The sequence below is a fragment of the Aquarana catesbeiana genome, linkage group LG04, assembly GCF_042186555.1.
Source record: "Aquarana catesbeiana isolate 2022-GZ linkage group LG04, ASM4218655v1, whole genome shotgun sequence".
Taxonomy (NCBI): Eukaryota; Metazoa; Chordata; class Amphibia; order Anura; family Ranidae; genus Aquarana; species Aquarana catesbeiana.
The window spans coordinates 236,452,649-236,479,988 of record NC_133327.1 but is presented as its reverse complement, the minus strand read 5'-3'; the positions used below and the strand labels follow the sequence as shown (position 1 = coordinate 236,479,988).

The window sequence follows — 27,340 nt, the reverse complement described above, 5'->3', positions numbered from 1 at the left end:
TAACTTTTTTCCTTGACTCAAAATGTCTTTGGACGATGTTGCTTCACTCAGCTCCTCCAAAGAATCAGATTCCCACCCCCCTTCAAAATGAGGGGTACTTAGGCTGGCTGTTTAGGGGTCTCAAGGTTCGACAGCATAGATTTAAGAGACTTCATTTCCTTCTTCACGCCAGAAATCAAGTCCTTACATGCCCCCATTGCCTCCTTGTATACCAATTTATCTATACCAGACTTGCGGAGTGGTTTGTTCCACCCTTTTTAAAATGTTTTCATGCAAGACGGACACCTCTTCTTCACCACCCACCCCCCCACCCGACTTCTCTAGTCCTTTGGGCTGAGCCTAAAGCAAGAGGAGAGAAGAGGAGAAAGGGGGGGGGGGGGGCAAAACAAAGGACATGCTGCTGTCAGTTACCTTTGTAAAATAATGAGCGTGCCTCCACTGACCGCTATTTGCACCCCCACCAGCCGTGGACAGATAATTCGCAAAGCTCTTTAGCCTGGATCCGGTCACCAAGGGGGGTGAGGGGGTGTAATAAAGGAAAAGTGACCTGCACTGAGTCCACTGCACCACCACCACCACCACCACCCCCCCGTAGGCCAAACGGCCCCAGTGTCTGCCTACCTGAGCTGGGCCGGCACCACCGCCACTCTGCTGGGTCCATATCCTCCTGCAGCATTGCGCTTGTTGGTGGATCCAGGACCACCAGCTGACAGTGGCTGGCGTTAAAAAATACCGCCGTGGATCCGGCGTACACGCTTTTCACAAGACCCGGAAGTGACGTGCCGGAAGTCCCCGTCCCCCTCCTGCGTTCTGAAGGTTGGAACTCGAAGCCTTCACCCACCCCCAGCCATACTCACGCCGGAATTCAGTACCCGGCCAGCAAAGGAAACAATTCCCCTTGCCGCAAGCCCATGCGGAGAGCATCCAGCCCTCCCTGGGCTGATCTGGAGAGAAGGCACCAGTTTCAGCTTGCCTTCAGCCTGACTGGAGGACCCTGTTATATACCCTGCAAAATACAGCAGACCTTCCTCACTCCCTAGGCAGCTTTCCTAGGTTCTGGGGGGGGGGGGGGGGGTGGGGCAGGAGCCAACCAGCCTCTTCCTCTGGTGGAGGTAACAAAAGACTGGGGGACAGTAGCCGCCCTTTATGGATTTAACCCTGTGTGTTTCCTGCCTCTGGAGGTGGAGCCTCTCTCTCTCTAATGCTGTCCTGGACAGACGACTAGAGACAAACAATTATTTGGCTTACACAACAGGTCAAAGCACTGCAATATTTATATTTTTTCTGATTATGGAGATATTCCATGAGGGTGCTTCACTTGCTGTATGGTTATCTTATTAGGGCACTGAGTAAAGGCTCTCCATTTTGATTTTGCAGGTTGTATTTTTTCCATCGTTTATTTTCCAACCCCAAAGTCTGTCACCAAACTGGGGCTGGTCAATAGGTGATCAATACATGAAGGTAGTGGATAAAAAGACACCCAATACTCACAGTGCACCGCGTGCTACTAAAGCTTCAACGTTTTTAGCATCAATCTCCAAAGCTTTGTTATATTCGTTCATAGCATCCACATGCCGACCCCACTTAAAGTAATCAACACCTTGTTTCACACTATGAAATAAAAGTAAAAACAAAACCATCAAATAAAAACCATCCTGCTGCCCTTTGTGGTGCTTTTAAATAAAGTGTATAAAACCATTCTTACCACTTTAACGCCCAAGATGATGACTGTTTTTTCCTTAAGGGTGGAGCATAATCTTGATCACAGAAATTTGCTCTGTGCATAGAAAAATGAAAACAAAAAACATGCATTATTTCACCAAAACTCAAATGCTAAACTGAATACACACAGTTAGGTCCATATTTATTTGGACACAGGCACAATTTTAGTTTTTTTTCCAGGCATTTACCAAAACATTAGGGGTGTTGAATTAAAATCGCAGCATCGCAATTTGGTCATCCACGATTCGGCATCGATGCTGCGACCGAAATAAATCGATTTTGGGGTGAAGTCATTTGCGTGCCACGCTGTGCCCTGCCTCTCCGAACGAAGCTGAATGCAGCTGAAAGGCACTGTGCCCTTCCTCTCCACATTGAGCCGTGGGCGTTAGCCGCACCCTTTTTTCCTGCCACCCACTGACATCATCCCCAGCCGCCTCTCCGTGTGTTTAGCTGGCTGCTACAGGAGAGGAGACATGTGGAGCGAGTGTCCCCGACTCCCGGTCTCCAGAGAGAGAGTCTTCCTCCTCGGCTCACTGTCACGCAGGCTGCTGCGGGAGACCTAAACCAGAGTCCCACACTTGTCCTCCTCACAACAGGCTGCTTCGGGCAGTGGGAGACCTGAGCAAGCCAGAAGAATACTGGATGGTCGCGCTTGTCCTCCTCACAGGCTGCAGGGGGAAACCAGTGCACACGCTGTCATCATTATCAGGTACTTAAGTCAGACACATATCTAATGCACCACTATGTGCAAATTTGCCAAATTATGACCGTAATTAAAAACTTGATGGTGGACCTAAACATTAAAGCGATCATGCCATTTCATTAATTATGGTTTATGCACGTCTTAGTGAGTGATTCACATCACAACTTCCTTGATAGCTTTTTTTTTGAATGATTTATGGATTTGCTCATCACTGCCCCACATATGCAATGCATGGCTGCATGTGTGGGGTCAGTGATGAGCAAAACCATAAATCATACATTAAAAAAAAAAAAAGCTATCAAGGAAGTTGTGATGTGAATCACTCACCAAGACAAGAAGACATGCATAAACCTTATTTAATGAAATAGCCTACATTGTCGTTTGGGGGCATGTTATGGGGACATTGTCCGCAGTCCCTGACCCTCTCCCGTCTCATGTCCGCAGTCCCTGACCCTCTTCTGGATCATGTCCGCAGTCCCTGACCCTCTCCTGGATCATGTCCGCAGTCTGACTATCTCCTGTAGTCATTTGGGGCAGTCTAGAGCTCCTCTTTAAATTTGTCTGCTGTGTTTACACTTTGCTACATGCAGGGAGTGTTGTTTTTTTTTTTTTGTTTTTTTTTTTTTAAGAACAGATAAAAGTAAAAAAAAAAAAAAAAAAAAAAAAAAAAAAAAAAAAAAAAATTGAGCTCTTCTGACTGCTTGAATTTTTTGGATGAAAACCGCGCGCAGTAATCGTGATGCATCACGGAATCGAATCGTGGACAGGATAATCTAAATTAAATCGTGAGGCCAGTGAACATATTCAAGTTATAGTTATATAATGGATATGGGCTGAAAGTGCACACTCTCAGATTTAATCTGAGGGTATGTACATCCAAATCAGAGGAAGGGTATAGGAATTACAGCTCTTAAAAAGGGGTCGGGTCGTTAACCCACTAGGTGAAAAATTACACCATCTTCTATGTATTAATGCACCCTGTGTCTTTGTAACTCTTAGCGCTGCATTTATATTTATTTGTATTTTATTGCACGGTTTACTACACTGTTGATGCTGCCTAATACTTAAACAATTTTTGTTTTTAGTAGCGCAACTTTATATTTTTTCTTTTGTTTGCACATTACATTAATACATTGAGAGGATGGTGTAATTTTAACTTTAATTTGAGCAGCAGGTCGGGAGCAGAGCGGCACGGGGCTGATTGGGGGGGGTGGAGGGAGCACAGAAGAGGACAAGAGAGAGGGTTGCAGATGACGAATGCACGTAAACGGTGTCAGGGCTCAGCACCCATGATACACCATGGTCAGTTTGCAGGGGGAGGGTATAGCCAGGCAGGATCAGCCAGGTATTACAGGTAGCCAAAATGACACAGCACAAGCACTGTGCTGTATAACTTGCTTTAAGAGGAACAGGATTTATTTTTAGGGTTAACAAACACTAAGAATAGCCATCCCTTTTTCAAGGGACCAAAAGTAATTGGATTTTAGTTTTTTTCCAGGTATTTACCAAAACATATTCAAGCTGTAGTTATATAATGATATGGGCTGAAAGTGCACACTCCGGTTTAATTTGAGGGTATGTACATCCAAATCAGAGGGTTTAGGAATTACAGCTCTTGAGAATAGCCAACCCCCTTTTTCAAGGTACCAAAAGTAATTGGACAATTGATTCAAAAGCTGTTTCATGGCCATGCGTGGGCTACTCCTTCGTTATTTATTCATCAAATTAAGCAGGTAAAAGGTCTGGAGTTGATTCTAAGTGTGGTATTTGGAATATATTGCTGTGAACCTAAATCATGCGTTCAAAGGAGCTGTCCATGCAAGTGAAACAGGCCATTTGTAAGGCTTAAAAATTGCAGCACTGGTGAGCTCAGCAACATAAAAAGGCCTGGACGTTCATGGAAGAGAACAGTGGTGGATGATCGCAGGATCCTCTCTATGGTAAAGAAAAACCCATTCTGTGAAGGACACTCTCCAGGAGGTGGACGTATCATTGTCAAGTCTACAATCAAGAGAAGACTTCACAAGAGCAAATGCAGAGGGTTCACCACAAGGTGCAAACCATATTCATAAGCCTGAAGAATAGAAAAGCCAGATTAGACTTTGCCAAAAAACACATCTAAAAAAGCCAGACCAGTTCTGGAAATGCATTCTTTGGATGGATGAAACTAAAATTAATCTGTAGCACAATGATGGGAAGAAAAAAAAAAAAGCGTTGAGAGGGCTTGGAACAGCTCATGATCCAAAGCACACAACGTCATCTGTAAAACATGGTAAAGGCAGTGTGATGGCATTAATGGTTTCCAGCGGCACTGGGTCATTGGTGTTTATTGATGATGTGACAGAAGCAGCCGGGATGAATTCTACAGTGCTTAAAGATATACGGTCAGCCCATATTCAGCCAAATGCAGCAAAGTTGATTGGACGGCGTTTCACAGTACAGATGGACAATGATCCAAAACGCACTGCAAAAGCAATCCAGGAGCTTTTGAAGGAAAAAAAGTGGAATATTCTGCAATGGCCGAGTCAATCACTTGATCTCAACCCAATTGAGCATGCATTTTACTTGCTGAAGGCAAAACTAAAGGCAGAAAGACCCACAAGCAAAGAACAATTGAAGACAGCTGCAGTTAGAGCCTGGCAAAGCATCAGAAAGAAGGAATAAGTAGAAGTAAAGGATTCTCAACAAAATATTAAAAATGAACATTTTATTTAGGATTATATTCATTTATCCAAATACAATGTGAGCCCCTGAAAATGGGGGACTGTGCATAAAAATGGCTACAGTTCCTAAAATTTGTACTGGATATTTATGTTCAACCCCATGAATTAAAGTGCACTTCAAATTAATTTGAATTGTTTCATTTTAATTTTATTCTTTATTTCATTTTATGCCTAAAAAAAATGTGACCTGCACTGAAATGGAAAAGCCCTGGCAGCTAATGTGGAATTTATAGCAGTTTATTACTGAATAGTTTAAGTGTAACAGTTACTAAAAAAACAAATAAAAAAAAAAAAAAAAAACCACAAGAGAGACATATTATTGCAATCTTTTTACATAAACAGTATTATAGGTGTAACACACTTTTGTAACTACACCATTACACTGTACATATCACTTTACTTTTTGTGAACCTGTCATATACTTTAATAAGCAATATTACCTCTGAAGGCCTCGTATTAAGGATGGTGGGTTAGACTCAACAATTCCAAGAGAATTCAGAAGAAATTCAACAGTAGATGGATTTGTGAATGCTAAGGATTGCCTTAACACCTTTTCATAAGTGTCATTGTTGCGTGACCGAGCAGCACTTTGCCTTTAAAAGAAACAATTGGAAAGTCATAAACATACTGCCCATTGTGATAGTTTGTATATATGTATATGTATGCCCACCCAACGGACATGTACTTCCACTCACTCCAATGGTAAATACCCTCCTTGACCTTGTATTCTCCCATCTCTGCAACCCTGGCAACCTCGCAAACACCCACTTTCCTTTCTCTGATCACAACCTTATTAGTTTCACTGTATCTTTGCCTCCAACCACCCATCCCTCCAAGCAGCAAACAATTACTTGTAGGAACCTTCGCCACTTTAACCTTTCTCTTCTCTATTCTGCTACTGACCACCTATATGACATAATCTCTCCCCTGTCCTGTCCTGACCTGGCCACCTCTGTCTACAACAGTTCACTCATATCATCATCACTAGATGCACTTGCTCCTCTAACCACAAGCAGAATCAGGCCCCGACCATTACAACCCTGGCAAACTGACAACACTAGAAATCTCAAGAGACATTGCTGTGCTCTTGAACGACTGTGGCGTAAAACCAAATGCCTGCAAGACTTTACCCTATATAAATCTGCCCTTCTAAAATATAATTCATGCCTCCATGCTGCCAAACAAGCCTACTTTGTCTCTCTTATTAATACTTTGTCATCCAGTCCCCATTGGCTCTTCTCAACCTTTAACTCTCTGGTTCGTCCCCCACCCCCCTCTACCCACTAACTGACTCACTGCCCAAGAGATTGCAAATCACTTCAAAGACAAGATTGATGCAATTTGTGAGGACACCTCCACTGTGCATACATCTTCCCCACTCAACACACCTTGCCTAAGAGCACATTTTACACTCTCCTCTTGTGAATTGGCTACTAGTGAAGAGGTTACAAAACTTCTCAGATGCCCACCTAACCAACTGTCCCTTGGATCCTCAATAAACATTCCCATGGCCTCCGAAATTCTGCTCTATCCTGGTTCTCAGCCTATCACAGCGCTCCTTCAGTGTCACCTACAACTCGGTTTCCTCCTCTCCATTGCCCCTTTCTGTGGGGGTCCCCCAAGATTCTATTCTTGGACCCCTTCTCTTCTTTATCTACAACTCCTCCCTTGGTCACTTGATAACCGCCAACAGCTTCCAATACCACTTATACGCCGATGACACAAATCCGTCTACTCCTCACCTCACTCCTTCAGTCTCCTCTCGGATTACTAACATATCAGCATGGATGTCGCACCACTTCCTTAAACTAAATCTCTCTAAAACTGAGCTATTAATATTCCCCCCCGCCCGTGCCCCCCACCATGACTTTTCCATCAAAATCAACAATGCAACGATCGGTCCCTCCCCTCACATCAGGGTACTAGGTGTAATCCTAGACTCTGACTTGTCATTTCAGCCCCAAGTCCAATCGGTGTCAAAAGTTTGTAGAATTCACCTCCGTAACATCTCTAAAATTCGCCCCTTTTTAACAAATGAAACCACCAAGCTCCTCATTCTCTCCCTTGTTATCTCTCGCCTTGACTATTGCAACTTGCTTCTCATTGGCCTGCCTCTCTATAGCCTATTCCCTCTTCAGTCTATCATGAATGCTGCTGCCAGACTTATCCACCTTACTAACCGCTCAGTGTCTGCCGACCCTCTCCTCCAATCCATACACTGGCTCCCAATCACCCAGCAAATTAAATTCAAAATACTAACCGCAACATACAAAGCCATTCACAACTCTGCCCCGAGCTACATCACCAATCTTGTCTCCAAATATCACCCAAATCATCCTCTCCGCTCTTCTCAAGACCTCCTACTTTCAAGCTCTCTTGTCTCCTCCTCCCATGCTCGTCTCCTGGATTTCTCCAGAGCCTCTCCCATCCTCTGGAACTCGCTACCTCCACCTGTCCGGCTATCCCCTACTCTTGCTACCTTCAGGGGATCCCTGAAAACTCATCTCTTCAGGAAAGCCTATCACGTCTCCAACTAATCTCCTACCACTTCCATCAGCTCATTCCCCACGGTTACAACCTTTTGTACCACCTGCCCCACCCTATTAGATTGTAAGCTCTTCTGAAGCAGTGCCCCCTTAGCGCTGCGCTATATAAATCCTGTATAATAAAATAAATTATATATATATATATATATATATATATATATATATATATATATATATATATATATTTTTTGGACACCTGCCTTTACACGCACATGAACTTTAATGGCATCCCAGTCTTATGCCCCGTACACACGGTCGGACATTGATCGGACATTCCGACAACAAAGTCCATACATTTTTTCCGATGGATGTTGGCTCAAACTTGTCTTGCATACACACGGTCACACAAAGTTATCGAAAAATCTGATCGTTCTGAACGCGGTGCCGAAAAGCACGTACGTCAGGACTATAAACAGGGCAATAGCCAATAGCTTTCGTCTCATAATTTATTCTGAGCATGCGTGGCACTTTGTCCGTCAGATTTGTGAACACACGATCGGAATTTCCGACAACGTATTTTGTTGTCGGAAAATTTTATAGCAAGCTCTCAAACTTTGTGTGTCGGAAATTCCGATGGAAAATGTGTGATGGAGCCCACACACGGTCGGAATTTCCAACAACAAGGTCCCATCACACATTTTCCATCGGAAAATCCGACCGTGTGTACAGGGCATTAGTCAGTAGGGTTCAAAATTTAAGTTGACCTACCTTTTGAAGCTATAACAGCTTCAACTCTACTGGGAAGGCTGTCTGCAAGGTTTAGGAGTGTGTCTACGGGAATGTTTGATCATACTTCCAAAAGCACATTTGTGAGGCCAGGCATAGATGTGGACGAGAAGGCCTGGCTCGCACTCTCCACTCTAATTCATCCCAAAAGTGTTCTATCGGGTTGAGGTCAGGACTCTGTGCAGGCCAGTCAAGTTACTCCATCCCAAACTCGCTCATCCATATCTTTATGGACCTTGCTTTGTGCACTGGTACGCAGTCATTATGGAACAGCAAGGGGCCATCCCCATACGGTTACCACAAAGTTGGGAGCATGAAATTCAGGAACTAATGAGCCAAGCAAAAACCCTGAAAAACAACCCAGCACCATAATCCCTCCTCCAAATGATTTGGACCAGTACAAAGCAAAGCAATTTTGAGGGAACAATTTGGGGATGGCCCTTTGCTATTCCAACATGACTGCGCACCAGTGAACAAAGCAAGGTCCATAAAGACATGGATAAGCGAGTTAGGGGTGGAGTAACTTGACTGACCCGCACAGAGTCTTGACCTCAACCTGATAGAACACCTTTGGGATGAATCAGAGCGGAGACTGCGAGCCAGGCCTTATCCACATCTCCGTGCCTGGCCTCACAAATGTGCTTTTGGAAGAACGACCCCCCCCACAGGGAGAGCTGCCGATCGGCACTCCCTGTCAGTACGAACCGAGGAATGCCGTTAACCAGCACATCCTGGTTCACGCGAAGATCAGCTGTGACTGGTCACAGCTGATCACGTGGTAAGCCTCTGTCAGAGGCTTCTCACACGAGCAGAGATGCAGCGTGTCAGACTGGCACACCGCGATCGTGCAGGCCGGCATGTTATCCTGCTGGACGTCATATGATGCCCAGTCAGGATAACAGAACCACTTGCCGGCCATCATTCTGCTAAAGGCCGGGCAGGAAATGGTTAAACTTAGATTTACATGTTGCTGCACAGACTGCAGATTGCAGTAAAATTTAGTTATAAGAGCTACAACCTTATTTTTTTCAGGATAACCAATTCATAATTACATTAAATTGTCCTTACTTGTAGTATTCAGGCATATCTTCAGAAGTTATAACTCCCATCTTGACATCAGATAGGTGAGTAGGCAGTGAAGACTTATGCAAAGACAATGTGATCTTTTCATGATAACGGTCAATGTCTTTTACAGCAGCTAGGAGGCAAAATACAGCAATGGTAAGACCAATAATCATTTATACTGTAAATATATAGTTGATTTTTTAGACCAACACGTTAAATATTACTGAAGGTATACCATATTTGTTTAAACCCAATAACGCACTTTTGTGAACTAAGTGAGTTCAGTGATTATTTTTACACTTTGCTGATTTAATAAAAAAAAAAAAAAACATGTAGTCGTTATTTTATAGATCTAAGAATGTAAACAAACAAAAGGCTCATTAGCTTGCAATCCGCAGTTTTAGGTTTGCTGCATACAGTCAGAACAGGTGTTGACAATTACATTCCGGATCATCTACTAGAAGAATTTTTTTTAATGTAGATTAGTTTGGTGTAAACTATTTTTCACTGCAGAATTCCTCACTGGACTTCAGAGGAACCCTATGGCTGTGTCACTGAAGTCTGATGCATTGCACCACACATTAAATTTGTTTTTTCCCTAACCACTTTGTATAATTACATTACAGATTCTTACGGTACCACAGAACAAATCTATACAGTAAAACATAGTTCATTATCCAAATTGTCGATATTTAAAATAAGTTACACATAAAACAATGTTAATATAGTCTACTGACCCCCCCCCCCTTTACCTGGCAATACAGTGGACCAAGTGTAGTTTTTTTTTTTTTAACGCATGACAGTGGCCGACGAATATAAGTGAAAGGACTCACTGTCAATCAACGATAGAGAACGGTAAAAATTTAGGGTAAATTAGATTTTGGAATCCAATTTAACAGCCTAGCATGGATTTGAGTTTGAAAACTGTATATTCAGTTGATTTTCCTCCATTTCCCCTGTGCTTGCCCTAAAGAGAGATGTGCAGCTTCACTTTGACACATGTGCATGTATCCAATAAATGTATACTAGAATTTAGTTTTTAAAATTATATTTGATTGCCTTATAGAGTCATCCCTGGTGCCTTCCTGGGGTAGTTGACTATCCTGCACCCACAAAACACAAAGAGAACACTTTCACTGTCTACATATGGGAAAAAATTGGTATGTGGAGACACAGTGGAAGTTATTCAGATTTCACATGTCGAACCATTAAATCAGTGGTTCACTGAGAAGTCAGTAGACTAATATGTCAAACATTGTTTTATAAGTTATTTTAAAATATTTTTTTTATTTGCTATCCAAATGGAAAAACCTATGTTTTTCTAAACACATTTGCGTTTTGGTACTCTGAAAGTCCATAGTGTTAAACCTGGTACACACTTTTTACGTTCAACACAGTGGGTTGAACGCAAAAAAACTGTCAGCTCCAGTCGGAGCTGCTGTACAATGCAAAGTTAGAACAGCGACCTCTCCCGCTGAGCTGCTGTGTTTTGACAGGGGGATGGCCCTCCCACCAGACCACTCCAATCAGCACGTTCCGCCATTGGCTGAGAGCACCGATCGGGAGTCAGTCGGCTGCTGGTTATCCAGCATGCTCGTCCGACATACACACAGGCCGAATGTTGGCTGATTCTTTTGCAACTAGCCACTGTCTGACATTCGACCCGTGTGTTTTTTTTCCGGATGCGGTCCCTGAATAAGCCACCAACTAATACAAACTGTATTCATCCCTGGTCACGCAATAATTGCAGAAGTTAAATTACCTTTGATTAGGTCTCCAATTTGATAATAAGATAAGGGATCGCCATGGCTACTCTGAGAAGGCACATCTCTTACAGGACACAATGCCTAGTAGAAAGAAAATGCAAAAAGTGTTCAACTTAATATAGTCTAAAATAAAATATATATTCAAAGTTTTACTTATATGCTTACACTTATTTCTAGTGTTTCTATATCTCTTAAAATGCCACTGCCCATAGCGATAAGGACCACAAAAAATCCAAAGTCACGAATGGAAGTTATCCTTCCAATTACAATATCCCCTCGTTCAACATCTCGAAAAAACAGTTCCTTCTTCTGCCCACTGGGAACCTCCATGAACTGTTCCAAAGGTGGCATGACAGCATAGCAACCTGGAATAGAAGAAGAAGAAAGTCACAAACTTTAAATATTTAGAAAAATATTTTAACCAGCGTTAAAAAAGTAATACTTCTGATCCAGTTAAAGAATACTGTATGTAAAACCAACATTTCATATTCCTGATTTGTGTCTACTGTACCATATACTTGTATGAAAAGTATTCTGTTCTCTTTGTATGGCTTCCTTTGTGTGAAATACCTGGTGTTCCTGCCAGTCCCTCTGCTTTCCTATTAAATATTGATTACACCAGGCATGAGAGCACAAAGTGGTCAATTCATTAGCTATGCTGGGAATTCAGCCTGCTCCTCTCCAATGATCAGACTTTTCCTGACATACCACTCACGTACAGCCATTCACTGAGGAGCTCAGAGTGCTCCTGTTTCTCCTCCCCCCAACTCTTATGCAGCTGAGTACAGAGGGAATGTGATCACTTCTAAGGAAAAAAAAAAAAAAGTCATAATTTGTTTGTTTTTTATATATCTCTATATACAAAATATTTTGCACTGAATGTGTTGTTTTACAAGATGTGGGTTTACAATCACGTTAAAGAATAATTGGAATCCTATTGTTTTACATACTGCAACACTAGTTATTAAAACTTTTGCAAGTTCACACAAGACAATGCCATAACGCATGTTAATGAGGTTTATACAAGCTCCATACAGTCCCAGTCTAGGAGATAGCCATGGCAGTCTCTAGTTCCTTTCAGGGCTTCCAAGTAAGAGATGTATCAGCAATCTTGGTAGTAAGGAATTCTGCATGTTACTGTAATGTGCATCTACAATAGGGCATGCAACTCCACAATGTTGAAGCAGAGAATTCAGGGGCCAGATTGACAAAAATGATTTTGGGTATTATACAGATAGGCCACCAGGTGTTCTATTTTCATCAGCAAAGAAAATTCCTATACCCAGTCTTTTATGGTGGTGGACAGCCAGTGCTCCACATGGCATAAGTGTACACATGGCTGAGACAAAATAAGTGGAGTAAAGTGCAAATTTAAAAATGATGGGCAGGTGGAAACCCTTTTGTTCTGGGAGGACATCATATGACGCTCTCTGGAGAGATATGTATGTCACCTGCTGTGTCCACCGAACAGAGTGGATGACTGATCAGTGTACCGGCCACCTGCCAGTACCATGTAATTACTGTGACCAATCACAGCAGATCACATGACAGTTGTAAACAATGAATGGCTTCCTTTCATGCCATTCATTATATACAATTGTGTTGCGAGGTGTGATTGGTCAGTGATCACATAGTACAGACAGGGCCAATTACAGCCCATATGTGCCATGTGATTAGCTGTGGTCAATCACAGCTAATCACAATACAGAGTGTCTACACACTGTCATTGAGTAAAAATATTTGCTTATAGCAGTTAAACACTGCTATATCGTGAAGAGAAAGTCTTGTTTGTCATTAAAATATATGTATTTGTTATCTTATGTGACAAAGTTACTGCCACACAAATAGGCCCAGAAATGGGGTGTGGGTGAGAGCTGAAGCAGTTCCAAAAAAAAAAAAAAAAAAAAAAAAAATTGACGAATATAAATTTGAACACATTTTTTAAATATGTAATTTGTAACATTCTTACATTTCTGACTTGTGCAAATTTTAAAGACTTCACAACACAAAAGTACCTTCTGATGGTTCATGTGATTTACTATTTCCTTGTACAGTGGACTTCCAGGACTCTGAAAACAGAAGATCAGCTTTCCTTGCAATAAACTGTTGAATTTCAATGTTCTCAAGATTTCTCTCCTTCCTAAAAAAAAAAAAAAAAAAAAAAAGAAGAAGAAGAAGAAGAAGAAAAGAAGGATGAAAAAAAATAATAAAATTCATATTTCGTAGGACCCGAGTAGTGCATTTCACAGCTTAAACGATCGGTCATCGTATCAGGAATCTCCATGTTAGACAACCTGAACATTAGTCAATTTTCTTTGTTCAGTTGCATGGTTGAATGAAAATTCCCACATCCACGGTGGAAAGGGGAATCCTTCCAGCTGAGTTATTGTAATCTGACAATAGGGAGACTTCCCCACCTTCTGAATACAAACGATTAGTGCTGCCGGCGGCACTGATCGATCTGGAAAAATCGGGGACAGCACAGCTTCCACTGTATTTCTGCCACCCTGCCAACTTGAGCACTGCATATATGATGGATACCAGCCCTGGTGACATGCCTCCTCAGGCATCTTTTCTTGGCCATTCACAAAATGCAGCCTTGAATATCGTCTCGTGTGTTAAATATACCACTGAATGTGTTTTGTTATATTTGATTGATAAGTGCAAAAAATACCTGTTGATTCTGCCAGAAATCTTGAACTCATGGCTTTCAGCTCTCTGCCTATAGCCGTGCCCAAAGAGTTTTGAGAATGACACAAATATTAAATTTTCACAGTCTGCTGCTTCCGTGTTTTTAGATCTTTATGTCAGATGTTACTATGGCATACTGAAGTACAATTACAAGCATTTCATAAGTTTCAAAGGCTTTTATTGACAGTTACACTAAGTTTATGCAAGGAGTCAATATTTGCAGTGTTGACCCTTCTTTTTCAAGACCTCTGCAATTCGCCCTGACATGATGTCAATCAAATTCTGGGCCACATTCTGACTGATGGCAGCCCATTCTTGCATAATCAATGCTTGGAGTTTGTCAGAATATGTAGGGTTGTATTTTTTTTTTTGTTCACTTGCCTCTTGAGGACTGACCACAAGTTCTCAATGAGATTAAGATTGAGTGTTTCCTGGCCATGGACCCAAAATTGTGAGGTTTTGTTCCCCGAGCCACTTCGTTATCATTTTTGCCTTATGGCAAGGTGCTCCACCATGGTGGAAAAATAGGATTTTTATAACAGCCTCTTTGAAGTACATCATGGGACACAGAGCCATAGTAGTTACTATGTGGGTTATAGGCCACCTTCAGATGATGGACACTGGCACACCCTAAGACAAGAAGTCCACTCCCTATATGACCCAATTACTGGGAGTACCTTAGTTTTTGTAACAAAGCATAAACATGTATACTAGAAAGAGGGGCGGGACCTCTGTGTCCCGTGATGTACTTCAAAGAAAAGTATTTTACAGGTAAGCGGTTATAAAAATCCTATTTTCTTATCGTATATCACAGGACACAGAGCCATAGTAGTTACTACGTGGGATCTCCCATAGCAATGCCAACTGAGGGGAGGGAGACAACAGAATTAGGGCAACATGAAACTAGAGGAGTTATACTGCTGCCTGCAGCACACTACGCCAAAAGGTGATATCCTCATGCCTTTTTACATTCACCTGATAAAATCTGGTAAATATATGGACTGAAGACCAAGTTGAGGCCTTGCAGATTTGAACCATGGAAGCTTTTTGATGCACCCCCACAAAGCACTAACAGCCCCTGAGGGGTGTGCTTTAATATGAAAAGGTGGAACTTTCCTCCTTAAAGCACAAGCTTGAACAATCACTTGTCAAATCCATTTAGAAATAGTAGATTTTGATGCTGCCTGTCCTCTTTTAGGACCTTTAAGAGGAAGTAAACCCTAATGGGTTTACTTCCTTTGTTTCCCTGCAAAGGTAAAGCATAATGGGCTACTATGCATCACATAGTAGCCCATTATGTGTCACTTACCTGACACAGGAGCCTGCGATGTCATCGCTGTCCCCTCTGCTACGGAGCGTCCATCTTTCCGGGTATCGTGGCTCCGGCGCTGTGATTGGCCGGAGCCGCAATGACATCACTCCAGCGCATGCACACGGGAGCCGCCACTAACAGCATATCGCCGTAAGCAGCGGCATGCTCAGTGCGCCAGCACGCCGCTGTCTACGGCGCATGCGCCGTAGACAGCGGTGCCTGTCCTTTTGCAAAACCTACACGGTTTAGGAGATATTTCTTGGACCTACAGGTAAGCCTTAATCAAGGCTTACCTGTAGGTCAAAGTGGTCTGTAAGGGTTTACAACCACTTTAAAAGGCAACACAAACAAAACATCTGTTTTTCGAATCTGAACAGTCGTTCTTAAATAGATTTTGACTGCTCTCACCACATCGAGAGAATGTTGTGACTTTTCTTCCGCAGAACGGGGTTCTAGGAAAAAAAATCAAGTTAGACTTACCGGTAACTTGTTTTCCATGAGTCTTTCAGGACAGCACCTTGAGAGCGTGGCTCCACCCACTTGACAGGAAACACACCTCCACCAAACTTTAAAAAGGAGGCTCCTTCCCACTTATCATCAGTAGTAGTAGAGAACCTCCGGCCCAAGCTGGAACACATAATCAGAATATGGTTAGTCACAGCATAGTAATTTAATACAATAAGGGCGGGTTGCTGCTGTCCTGAAAGACTCATGGAAAACAAGTTACCGGTAAGTCTAACTTGATTTTTCCCTTATCGTCTTTCAGGACAGCACCTTGAGAGGATAACAGAGACTTACCCACTTAGGGAGGGACCACAGCCTGCAGGACCTTTCTGCCAAAAGCCTGTTCACTGGCTGACAGAAGATCCAGTCTGTAATGACGGACAAACGTAAGGTAACTTGACCACGTAGCCGCCCTACAAATCTGATCTGGGGTGGCACCAGCCATTTCTGCCCATGTAGAGGCCTGAGCCCTGGTAGAATGTGCTTTAATTCCCAGCGGGGGAGATAGCCCCGACTGAGCGTAGGCTGCTAGAATAGCTGATTTAAGCCATCTAGCTATAGACCCCTTAGAAGCTTGTTGGCCCTTCTTTTTACCTGAAAAAAGTATAAATAGAGAATCCGAGGATCTAAAGTTACTTGTTACCTCCAGATACTGTAATAAAGTCCTTCTTACATCCAAATTGTGGAATTTGCCTTCTTTTTCCCCCGAAGGGTTAGAGCAAAAGGTTGGCAGGATGATTTCCTGCGACCTATTGTGTGCTGACGCTACCTTTGGCAAAAAACCTGGATCGGTTTTAAGTATAATCCTATCTGTGTAGATGGTTAAAAAGGGTCTCTTAACAGATAGGGCGTGCAGCTCACCAATTCTCCTTGCTGATGTTATTGCAACTAAGAACAAGGTCTTAAGAGTAAGACTCCTTAGAGAGATTCCTTGTAGTGGTTCAAAAGGTTCCTTTGTAAGGGCTTGCAGGACCACTGATAGATCCCAATTGGGAAAGTGCTTAGCCGGAGCTGGTCTAGATCTGGTAAGTGCCTTGAAAAATCTTATAACCAAGGGCTCAGAAGAGATTGGTCTTTCTAGAAATACTCCCAAAGCAGCTACTTGAACTTTAAGGGTGCTGACTGACAACCTTGTCTGCCCCTTCTTGAAGAAATTCCAAAATTGACACTAAATTTTTAACTTTTCTCTTAGTCAAATGACAAAAAGAGTTGAAGACCTTCCAATATTTAGCATAGATTTTTCTGGTCACTATTTTCCTACTGGAAAGTAAGGTAGTTACCAAGGGTTGTGACAGACCTTTGTTTCTTAACAACTGCTCCTCAGAAACCAGGCCGTGAGGCTTAGACTGGCCACTCCCGGATGCTGTATTGGACCCTGTAGGAGCAGGTCCTGCCGGAGAGGCAGCCGCCAAAATGGTTTGACTGCCATCTGTAGAATGGTGGAAAACCATGCCCTTTTTGGCCAAAATGGAGTAATTAGGATTACTTCCACCTTCTCCCTCTGTATCTTCCTTAACACCAACGGGATAAGTTGGAAAGGAGGAAATGCGTAACCCAGATGGAAGTTCCAGGGCTGGATTAACGCATCTGTCCCCTGGGCCTTGTCGTTTCTGTGAATAGAGAAAAATACTGGGAGTTGTGTATTTTCCTGTGATGCAAATAGGTCTATTTGCGGTTGACCCCAGGCCCTGGTAATCATTGCAAAGATTTCCGGATTCAGGCTCCATTCTGATTCCTGAATCCGCCTTCTTCTTAGATAATCTGCCACTACATTTAAGGTGCCTTTGAGGTGGACTGCTGATAAGGACCGAACATGCTTTTCTGCCCAAACCAGGATCTTTGAAGCTAGCAACTGAAGTGTTTTGCTTCTTGTACCCCCGTTTGTTTAGGTAGGCTATGGTAGTGGCGTTGTCTGAGAGGACCCGGACATGAGAACCTTGAAGGATGGGAGAGAAGGCATCTAAAGCTAAGGCGACTGCTTTTAGTTCCCTCCAATTTGAGGACCTCCTTGCCTCTGTCCGAGACCACATTCCTTGCGCGAAGTCTTGGTCTAAGTGAGCTCCCCAACCCCATACACTGGCATCTGTCGTTACCACTTTTTCTATTGGAAATGACCAGAGCAGGCCTTCTGACAGATTCTCCTGTCTTCTCCACCACCAAAGTGATCTCTTGACTTTGGTGGGTATCTTTACCTTTGCTTCCAGAGATTCTGACCTGTGATTCCATATTCTCAGGAGAAAGCTCTGGAGAGGCCTGAAATGTAACCTTGCCCATTGAATGGCTGGTATGGTTGCTGTTAGGGTTCCTAGGGATGACATCACTTGTCGGACTGATAATTGCTGGCTTGCCTGCAAGGACGCTACCACCTTCAGGACTTTCCCCTTCTTCTCTTCTGGGAGAAAAATCTTTTGTTCCCTTGAACAAATCTGATACCCCAGGAATAGTATTTTCTGGGCTGGAACGAAATTTGACTTCTGCAGATTTATGATCCAACCCAGGGTTTCTAGATGACCTCGGGTCCTTCCGAGGTTGTCTAGCAGTCTTTCCCTGGAGGGGGCAAAAAGGAGTAGGTCGTCCAAGTACGGAATTACCGCAATCCCCTGCATGCGAAGAGGAGCAAGCGCTTCTGCCATTATTTTTGTGAAAATTCGTGGGGCAGAAGACAGGCCAAAGGGGAGGGCCCTGAATTGCAAGTGCAGAACCTCTTTTCCCAAATTTATCGCCAATCTTAGGAATTTTTGGGACTGCGGGGCTATAGGGATATGCAGATAGGCATCTCGAAGGTCTATTGATGCCATAAAGCATTCCCTCGTCAATAGATTCTTGACCGTGAAGATGGAGTCCATACGAAACCTTTTGTATTGGACTGATCTGTTCAGCGGTTTCAGGTTTAGGATTAACTGAAAATCTCCGGATGGTTTCTTTATCAGGAATATACGGGAATAAAATCCCTGATAAAGCTCCCCCTGAGGGACGTAAGTCATAACCCCCTGATCTATCAGATCCTTTAATAGGCTCTTCATTGCCAGGGATTTTGTTACATCTCTTGGAAGATTTGTCACCAAGTACCTTTCTAGGGGGAGATCTGAAAATTCTATATTGTAACCCTGGGCTAGCATATTCAGGATGTACTGGTTTTCTGTTATGCTTGCCCAATAGGGGAGAAAGTCTTGTAGTCTTCCCCCTACTTGTAACCGACTGTCATTGCGTCTTGCTGGCTGACTCAGGAGGATGGAAAAGGACATTTCCTCTGCCCTTACCCCTCTGCCCTGACCAGCTTTTCTTTTTCTCTTGAGACTTGTTCTGTTCCTGAGCCCTTTGAGGACGAAAAAACCGTTTGACTGGTTGTTTCTTCTTTTTGACAGGAAAAGATTTCTTTTTATCTGCAGTCCTGTCCAGAACTGAATCCAAATCAGGGCCGAACAGTAAGTCTCCTAGAAAAGGGACCCCGCATAATTTGTTTTTAGATGCTGTGTCCCCTTGCCAAGTCTTTAGCCATAAAGCCCGTCTAACCGAATTAGCAAGGGCTGCCGCCTTAGCTGTCATCCTGATAGACTCTGCTGAGGCATCAGAGACATAGGCTACGGCTGCTGAGAGGGTAGAAAAGGAGTCAAGGATTTCTTGTTTAGGGGAATCTGCTATTATATGAGCTTTAAGCTGATTTACCCAATACTCCAAGTTCCTGGAGATGCAAGTAGCTGCCATTGCTGGCTTAAGGTTGCCCATAATGGATTGCCAAGTCCGCTTGAGCTGTTGATCCATTTTTTTATCCATGGGGTCTTTTAAGATCCCCATGTCCTCAAATGCTAGATCAGTAGATCTTGACACCTGAGAAAAGGCTGCATCAAGTTTTGGAACCTTATTCCAAAGAGCTGCTGGGTCTTCATCAAAAGGGAACCTTCTCTTATGAGCCCTAGAGAAAAATGGTTTCCTATCAGGGTCAGCCCATTCTTTTCTGATTGTTTCAGAAATCACTGCATGGACTGGAAAGGTACGGGACTTAGCCTCACTAAGCCCTGCATACATCTTGTCATGTAAAGACATCTCCTTATGCTCTTCCTCAAGCCTAGAGTAGCATAAATAGCCTTTAAAAGGCCATCCACCTGATCCAAAGACAATTTATACTTGGAAGACATATTTTCCAGCTCATCACTATCCTCATTCGATTCATTGGAATGGGATGGGGAAAGCCCTTCCCGGTTCAGAGGACCCATTTCCGCCTCTACTGCCGGGACTAACAGTGAGCCTTGAGAGGACTGTGAGGTAGTGGGCTGACTTGCAGATGGATAGGTGAGTGAGGATCTGAAGGATTGAATGGTAGCATCCAATTCCTTTTTGGCAGATGCGATTAGATCACTGCATGCGGAAGTGGTTTCTTCCCTCACCAAGGAGTCAATACATGCTTGACATAAAGCCTTTTTCCAGCCTTCATTTAACTTAATTTTGCATGAAGGGCATTTCTTTCTAATCCCAGGGTCAGAGCTCTTGGCCTGCCATGATAAGGGAAAAAAAGAGAGAAAAAAGACAAACCATCTTTTAGAGTCAGCCTGATTACTCAAGGTTGCTCACCACAGGTGCACAGTGAGAAAAGCTATCAGACTCATGTGCCCTGACAGGCCCCTCCGCCACCAGGGGGAAAAAATACCCTCAAACTTCACTAACATTTAGAGAGAAGAGGGCTAGAGAGAGACCCCACAGTAAAGCTGAGCAGAAACTACAGTCTGCTCCTTACCTGGGCCTTGCTGGTGCCTGTGCCTGTTCCACTCGCTGCGGTTCCTGAATCCATGCTGAGGCAGCAGCGTGATGCTTGTGGCGAAAAACGCCGGTTCCGGACTCCAATAGCACCTGTGCGCCGGACCGGAACCGGCAATAAATAGGCACCAGACCTATTCCTCCCTCCTCCCCCTGCGCTTCCGGCGGAAATGACGCCTGGCGCCTGCTCCATGGATGCCGCCCCACTTACGGATACCTCACATCCGGCGGATGCAGTCCTCTGACTGCCCTTCCCAAGATGGCGGCGGCGTCAGGGAAAAAACATGTGCAGGCAAGAAAAAAACAAACAGAAATGCCTGACATGCCCGACGCCTCCGCCTGGGAGCAGCAATACCCGGAGCAGTCCTGGCTCTCCCCGAGCACTGACGAGGGAGAAGGAGCCCATCCACCCGGCACCCGTAAGCCTGTGGAAAATGGGAGGAATCGGCTCTCCTGAGGTAGGTAAAAATAGTGGAGTAGGGAGCCTGTTCTCTCAGGACAGAACCTTGAGAGCTCCAAACTCCCACATGTGTTCCCGCCGGAGGAAACACATAAACTGATGATAAGTGGGAAGGAGCCTCCTTTTAAAGTTTGGTGGAGGTGTGTTTCCTGTCAAGTGGGTGGAGCCACGCTCTCAAGGTGCTGTCCTGAAAGACGATAAGGGAAAAATAAATTAAATAATAATAATAATAATAGGTTTAAATGAAAACCTGAGACTACCCTAGGTAGAAAATTAGGATGAGGACACAATACAACCTTATCCTTGTGAATAATTAAATATAGCTCTTTACAAGAAAGAGTAGCCAACTCTGATACCATTCTTGCAGATGATATGGCTACCAGCAAAACTAGTTTCCTTGTCAAAAAGCATCAAGGGAATATGTTGTTTTGGCTCAAAAGGCTGTTTCTCTAATGCCGACAGAACTAAATTAAAGTCCCAAGGGTTCAGGGGTGACTTAACTGGAGGTTTTAAGCCATATTACCCCCCTGAATAAAGCAACGAACCAAAAGAGTGTGAAGCAAGTGGTCGCTGAAAAAATACAGATAAGGCCGAAACCTGGCCCTTGCTAGTACTCAAGACCGGCTTTAATTCTAATCCCATCTGTAGAAAGTCAAGGATTCTACCTATGATATATTTCCTGGGGTGTCAACCCCTGGATTCACACCAGGAGACATATGTCTTTCAGACTCATAACTCTAGAAGCCGGGTTCCTTGCATTAACCACAGTAGACTCCGCTGAACCTGACAGCCCACGCTTCTCCAGAATATGGGTCTCAATAGCCAAACCGTTAAATTTAGCGTTTGTAAAGTAGGATGGAAGACTGAACCTTGTGAGAGAAGGTCTGGCCGTGGCAGTAGGGTCCATGGGTCCCCTACCACCATCTTTACGATCTCTGCATACCAAGATTTCCTGGGCCACAAGAATCACTGACTTCCTTACCTGCTTGATCTTGCGAAGAAGTTATGGACGCAGGCAGAATAGGAGGGAATTCATAAATCAGTGAGAACCGATTCCACTGGAATAGCAAGGCATCTGTTCCGCATGCTAGCGGATCCTTTGTTCGACACAAAGTTGTCGATTTCTTTGTTAAACCTGGATGCAAACAGATCTACGTCTGCAATCCCCCATCTTTGACATGAAGATATCGGGGTGAAGGAACCATTCTCCCGAGAACAACTGCTGGCGACTCAAGTAGTCCGCCTGCCAATTTTCTATTCCTGGAATGAAGACTGCCGATAGACAAAGTACATTGTTTTCTGCCCAAGATAGGATACGATTCACCATTCTCTGGGCCACACAACTTCTTGTGCCCCCTTGGTGATTAATATAGGCCATTGCTGTGGCATTGTCGGATTGAATCAATCCTGGCAGGACAATTCCGTAAACTGAACATTCAGGCCCTCAGGACCAAGTGTTCTGCCTGAATTTCTAGAATGTTAATGGGCAAGGCCATTTCTGATCTGGGCCACTTCTCTTGGACAGTTGCATCTTCCAGCACTGCTCCCCAACCCAAAAAAGGTTGGCATATGTTGTTACCACTTCCCAGGTAACTGAAGGAAGGATTTTCCCCTTTGCAGATTTTTGGTTATTGACCATAAACTGAGGCTCCGGCGCACCCAGCCTACAGCACCTGGTATTTTCAGGTGGTCTCCCATCCAGTCACTAACCAGGCCTGACCCTGCTTAGCCTCCAAGATCCGACGAGATCAGGCGCTTTCAGGATGATGTGGCCATAGGCTTTGGAGTCAGACACATTGGAAATCTAGAGCTTGAACCCTTTGTTCCAAGCCGATAGGATACTGTTTTGCAGCAGTCTCAAATGAAACTGAGCATAAAGAACGGCCTCGAATGAAGCCACCATCTTTCCCAACAACCTCATTCATGCAAAGCTGAATAGAAGAATTCATCTTGCTTCGACCACCTGAATCAGTTCCTTTTATGGTGCTGATCTTTGCCTGGGGCAAGAATACCCTTTTCTGGGTGTATCTATGTTCAGACCCAAGTATTTTAGCCTTCATGGTTTTAAAGAAGATTTCTTCTAGGTTGAGATTCCGACTTAGATATTCTAGGTAGTTGAATGTGGTGACCATACTTTGGTCTAAGCGGGCTACCGACTGGTCTATCAAGAACAGATCATCTAGGTAAACCATAATCGTTATACCTTGGGCCCTTAATCTGGCTAGAACAGAGACCTGAACCTTTGTAAACACTCAAGGTGCAGTAGCTAGACCGAAAAGCAGAGCTACACACTGAAAATTAACAGTTTCCACCTTGAATAGTAGATAGCGAGGAAATAGGCACATGGAGGTATACATCTTTGAGGTCGATTGGCGCAAGAAGTTCCCCTCTTTGTAGGATGGAGATAACTGATTGGATTGACTCAAATGCGAAAAAAAAAAAAAAAAATGGTTATATTCAGGAATTGAATTTAGATTTTTGAGATCCAGAATGTCCATTCGGTTTTGTAAAAAAAGGTTTGAACCAAACCCCAACCTCTGCTCTTACATGGGGACCACCATGATCATTATTTGCCAAAAGATGGTCCAATGCTTGAAAGACCTTTTTCTCTGGATCCTTAGGAACATTTGATCTGAGAAAACGAAAAGACGGGAACTCTCGGAACTCCAGTTTGTACCTTGGAGCTATTGAGGAAGTCCCCCATCTGTGTCGACACTCTTCCCAGATCCTTGAGAACTGCAGAAGAATTCCCCCTATTCGAGCAAGCAGGGGCGCCTCCTCATAAGGAGGCTTCAGTATTTTGTAGGTTTCCTCCCCCAAGAGCTTTGTCCCTGGGGATTGCCTTTTGAACTTGACGGCGGAGGCATTCATGACTGCCTGGAGTTTTTTTTTAAAATGAAAATACATTTACTCCTTTTCTTAAATGGCAAAGAGGTACTTTCTCCACTAGAATTTCTTTGGATGTATTACCCAAATCATCCCCAAATAGCTACCGCAAAAGGAAAACTAGCCAGGAGCTTCTTGCATGGTGCTTAGCGAAGGGCGCAGGGCCTGAAGAAGGATAGACTCTCTCATAGCAACTACTGCAAACAAAGCTGCTAGTAGCTTGCCAGATCCTGAGCCTGCTAAGCAGGATAACCTTGAACACCTGTTTAAACTGGTCTCTCAATGATTAACCAATTACTATCAGGCTGAGACACTCAATCTGCCAGAGAAAAAAAGTTTTTTTTTTTTTTTTTTTTTAATAGGAATTCCAACTTTTTATCCGTTGGATCCCTAAGCATTTGAGCATTGTCTGCCGGACAAGTCAAACTCTTATTCCCAGAGGATAGAGCAGCGTTAATTGCTGGTATACCCCACTTTTAGTGAATTTTTTCCACCATAGGATAAAGTGTGAAAAAACTTTTTAGGAGGGGAAAAAAAAATGCTTATCTGGATGATCCACTAAGATACATAAAAGCTTTTCCAGCAATTAAAAAGGTATGCACAGCTTGAGGAGGCTTTAGCGAACCCAAACACTCAGTTAAGGGTACATATAGTGGAGCGGACCATTCAGCAAGAAATTGCACCATCAATCTTACAGATTGTGAAAGCTGATCCACCCCCATTTGACACCTCAGAAGAGGAGTCATCAGCCTCACCATGGTCCCCTGAGGGAATTCATCTTCTCCTGCCCCTAGTTCCTCAGTTTGAGGATCCTGGGTAATGGAAGAGAACCTGTCTCATTTTGTCCCACACAGGGATGCAATTGAAGCTGCTTTTTTTTTTTTTTTTTTTTTTTTTTTTACAATCCAATCATGGCTGAGGAAAAAAGACCTTTTTAGTAACATAAACAGGGGCTGCAATGTTGAAAACAGTTGCAAACATTTCATGGCCCCAATGCTCACTCTGACCAGGTATCCCTCTTTCAAGGGAGGAAGTCATTGTAGAGAGGAGTAGGCTTTCCAGAGCTTAAGGGAGACCCTTTTACCCCTTTTTTGGAGGTGTTTCAACCCCCCCTCTGACCTTAGCCCGATGCACAAAAGCAGATACTCTATCAAGAAATTGCATCAATTGCTTGAACAAAAGTTCAGCCACTGCCGCTGCTATTAATGGTCAGCCTGATGCAAATAGTAATGTGTGTCAAATAGGAAATGCCTGTGTCACCAAACTTCTTTCATGGCCCTCTTAGCTTGTGTCCCTCCGACTACTTGCAGCCAGCACAAATGGAGTTTTTACAACACACTCCCGCATGGAGGACGCCAACGCCACGCTAAACCACACCCCCTCCGTCGCATCGTGCCCCCTTTCTCTTTTCAAAAAAAGAAAAAAAAAAAAAAAGATAAAAAAAAGCTTTGCCGCGCAGGGCCTCTGATCTGCCAGGATCAGCTTGTGTGGGAGGGATGACTGGGAGGAGACCTGAAAGCCACTGCCGTGCTAGGGGCGGTGGAAGAAAAAAACGGCATAGCCGATCGTTCTTTAGCTCTCTCCTAATGTTCAGCCTCGTGAAGAGGGGTAGAGTTCAGCCCAGGTGGGGGGTGTCTGGTGAAGCAAAATCCCCTCCCACCCCAAAAACTTACCGGAGGTCTGCCTGCTAGCCGGAGGAGAAAAGCCTGCTGCTTCTGTGACACAGCATGAGGAAAGCATGAGAAGGTACATGCTCCATACAGCCCCCAGTGATGACACTTAGGCATGACATTTTACTTTAAAGGAGACATTTCATAAGAAAATTTTCAAAATTTCTTAGAAAAACTCCACTTGCCTTTCCCACCGCAGGGTTTTCTGTGGTAAAAACCAACAGACCCAATCTTCACCCTTCACGGTGGGTTCCATTAGCAAGCCTTCGGGAACCAGGGACCCCACACTCTTGGCCCTGTAATAGCACCCCGCCAGTAAAACTTTATGGCTCTAAAACACCAAAGTACTGGATCCCTGGGTCCAGCTCACTAAAAAGAGAAGCACTACAGTTAAAACCTTCATTCTTCGGATACGAGGCCCGGGTACCAATCAATTCGGCCTAAAAGACACTTTGAATGGATCTGGCTGCATAGCTAGCCCCCAGCAAGGATTGCTCCAGTGGAGCTCAGCACAGCACATCTTTACTCGTGACCAACACCTTAGACACTGGCGAAAAAACTGAGGTACTCCAAGTAGTGGGAGGGGTTATATAGGGAGTGAACTTCCTGTCTTAGGGTGTGCCAGTGTCCATCACCTTAAGGTGGCCTATAACCCACATAGTTACAACTATGGCTATGTGTCCCGTGATGTACGATAAGAAAGGCATTGTTCATCACCCAACTGTTCTTGGATGGTTGGGAGAAGTTGCTCTCAGGTATTTTTGTGTCAATCTTTATTCATGGCTGTGTTCTTAGGCAAAATTGTGAGCAAGCCCACTCCCTTGGCTGAGAAGCAACCCCACACATGAATGGTCTCTGGATGATTTACTGTTGGCATGACACAGGACTAATGGTAGCGCTCACTACTTGTGACTACTTTGCTGCCCTTCTTGACTCCAGGCCATCCTCCAAAAGTCTTCACCTCACTGTGTGTGGAGATGCACTCACACCTGCCTGCTGCCATTTCTGAGCAAGCTCTACACTGGTGGTGCCCCGATCTCACAGCTGAATCAACTGTAGGAGATGGCCCTGGTGCTTGCTGGACTTTCTTGGGCGCCCTGAAGCCCTCTTCACAAATGCAGCGGAAATGCTTTTTATGCGATTAGGTTCATTTTCATGGCAAAGAGGGACTTTGCAATTAATTTAAATTCATCTAATCACTCTTCATAACATTCTGGAGTATATGCAAAGTGCCGTCATAAAAACTGAGGCAGCAGACTAGCGCCTTTTTTGGTCATGGCTGTATACTACATTATCAGCTAGCATTGTTCCCAGCAACTACAGAGCACTTCCCCAATCTTTTATATAGAGAAGAAATCCCTCATTCACAGAAAAAATAAAGTTTTACAGTCACCACATCCCGAATATATAGACAAAAAGGAACCCCCTAGGAGATGGGACTTTGAAAATTATATATATATATATAATTATATATATAAATCTCCAGAAATTTCCTTAGGGAAAACATCACACAAACACCTACCAAAAAATGAAGTAGAAGGGAAAAAGTATAACCCAAGAAGTGTAGTAGCACAAATCTGCTTTACAAAAGATAGGGGCTATATTAAGTCCTTCAAACCAGGAAGTATACCTGTGTAAATAGATAAAAACCATGAAGATATCGTACTCTGCAAAAGTAAAGGCTAAATCAAACAAATAAGGAAAAAAAGGGGGTAAAAAATGTCCCATTATATGAGGTAAGTACCTGTCAGTAAAGGTGGCCGGGAAACCAGTACGTATCTCCTGAAGAAGCAGAGCCGCAGCAGCTATGTGTG

At 43.7% G+C, this 27,340-nt stretch overlaps 1 protein-coding gene and 1 pseudogene across 2 annotated transcripts in view; both read right to left on the bottom strand.

The window, feature by feature from the left end:
- TTC14 (tetratricopeptide repeat domain 14) overlaps positions 1 to 27,340 on the bottom strand; it is a 50,438-nt gene that overhangs the window by 17,789 nt on the left and 5,309 nt on the right. For both annotated transcript variants that reach the window (XM_073626277.1, XM_073626276.1), the window contains exons 2-8: positions 13,267 to 13,391; positions 11,417 to 11,616; positions 11,248 to 11,332; positions 9,489 to 9,618; positions 5,589 to 5,741; positions 1,706 to 1,777; positions 1,492 to 1,611 (exon numbers count right to left, since the gene is read on the bottom strand). In XM_073626277.1, the coding sequence (XP_073482378.1) occupies positions 1,492 to 1,611; positions 1,706 to 1,777; positions 5,589 to 5,741; positions 9,489 to 9,618; positions 11,248 to 11,332; positions 11,417 to 11,616; positions 13,267 to 13,391 (885 nt within the window). The remainder of the gene's footprint in view (positions 1 to 1,491; positions 1,612 to 1,705; positions 1,778 to 5,588; positions 5,742 to 9,488; positions 9,619 to 11,247; positions 11,333 to 11,416; positions 11,617 to 13,266; positions 13,392 to 27,340) is intronic.
- On the bottom strand, positions 22,632 to 22,750 carry LOC141141696 (5S ribosomal RNA; annotated as a pseudogene).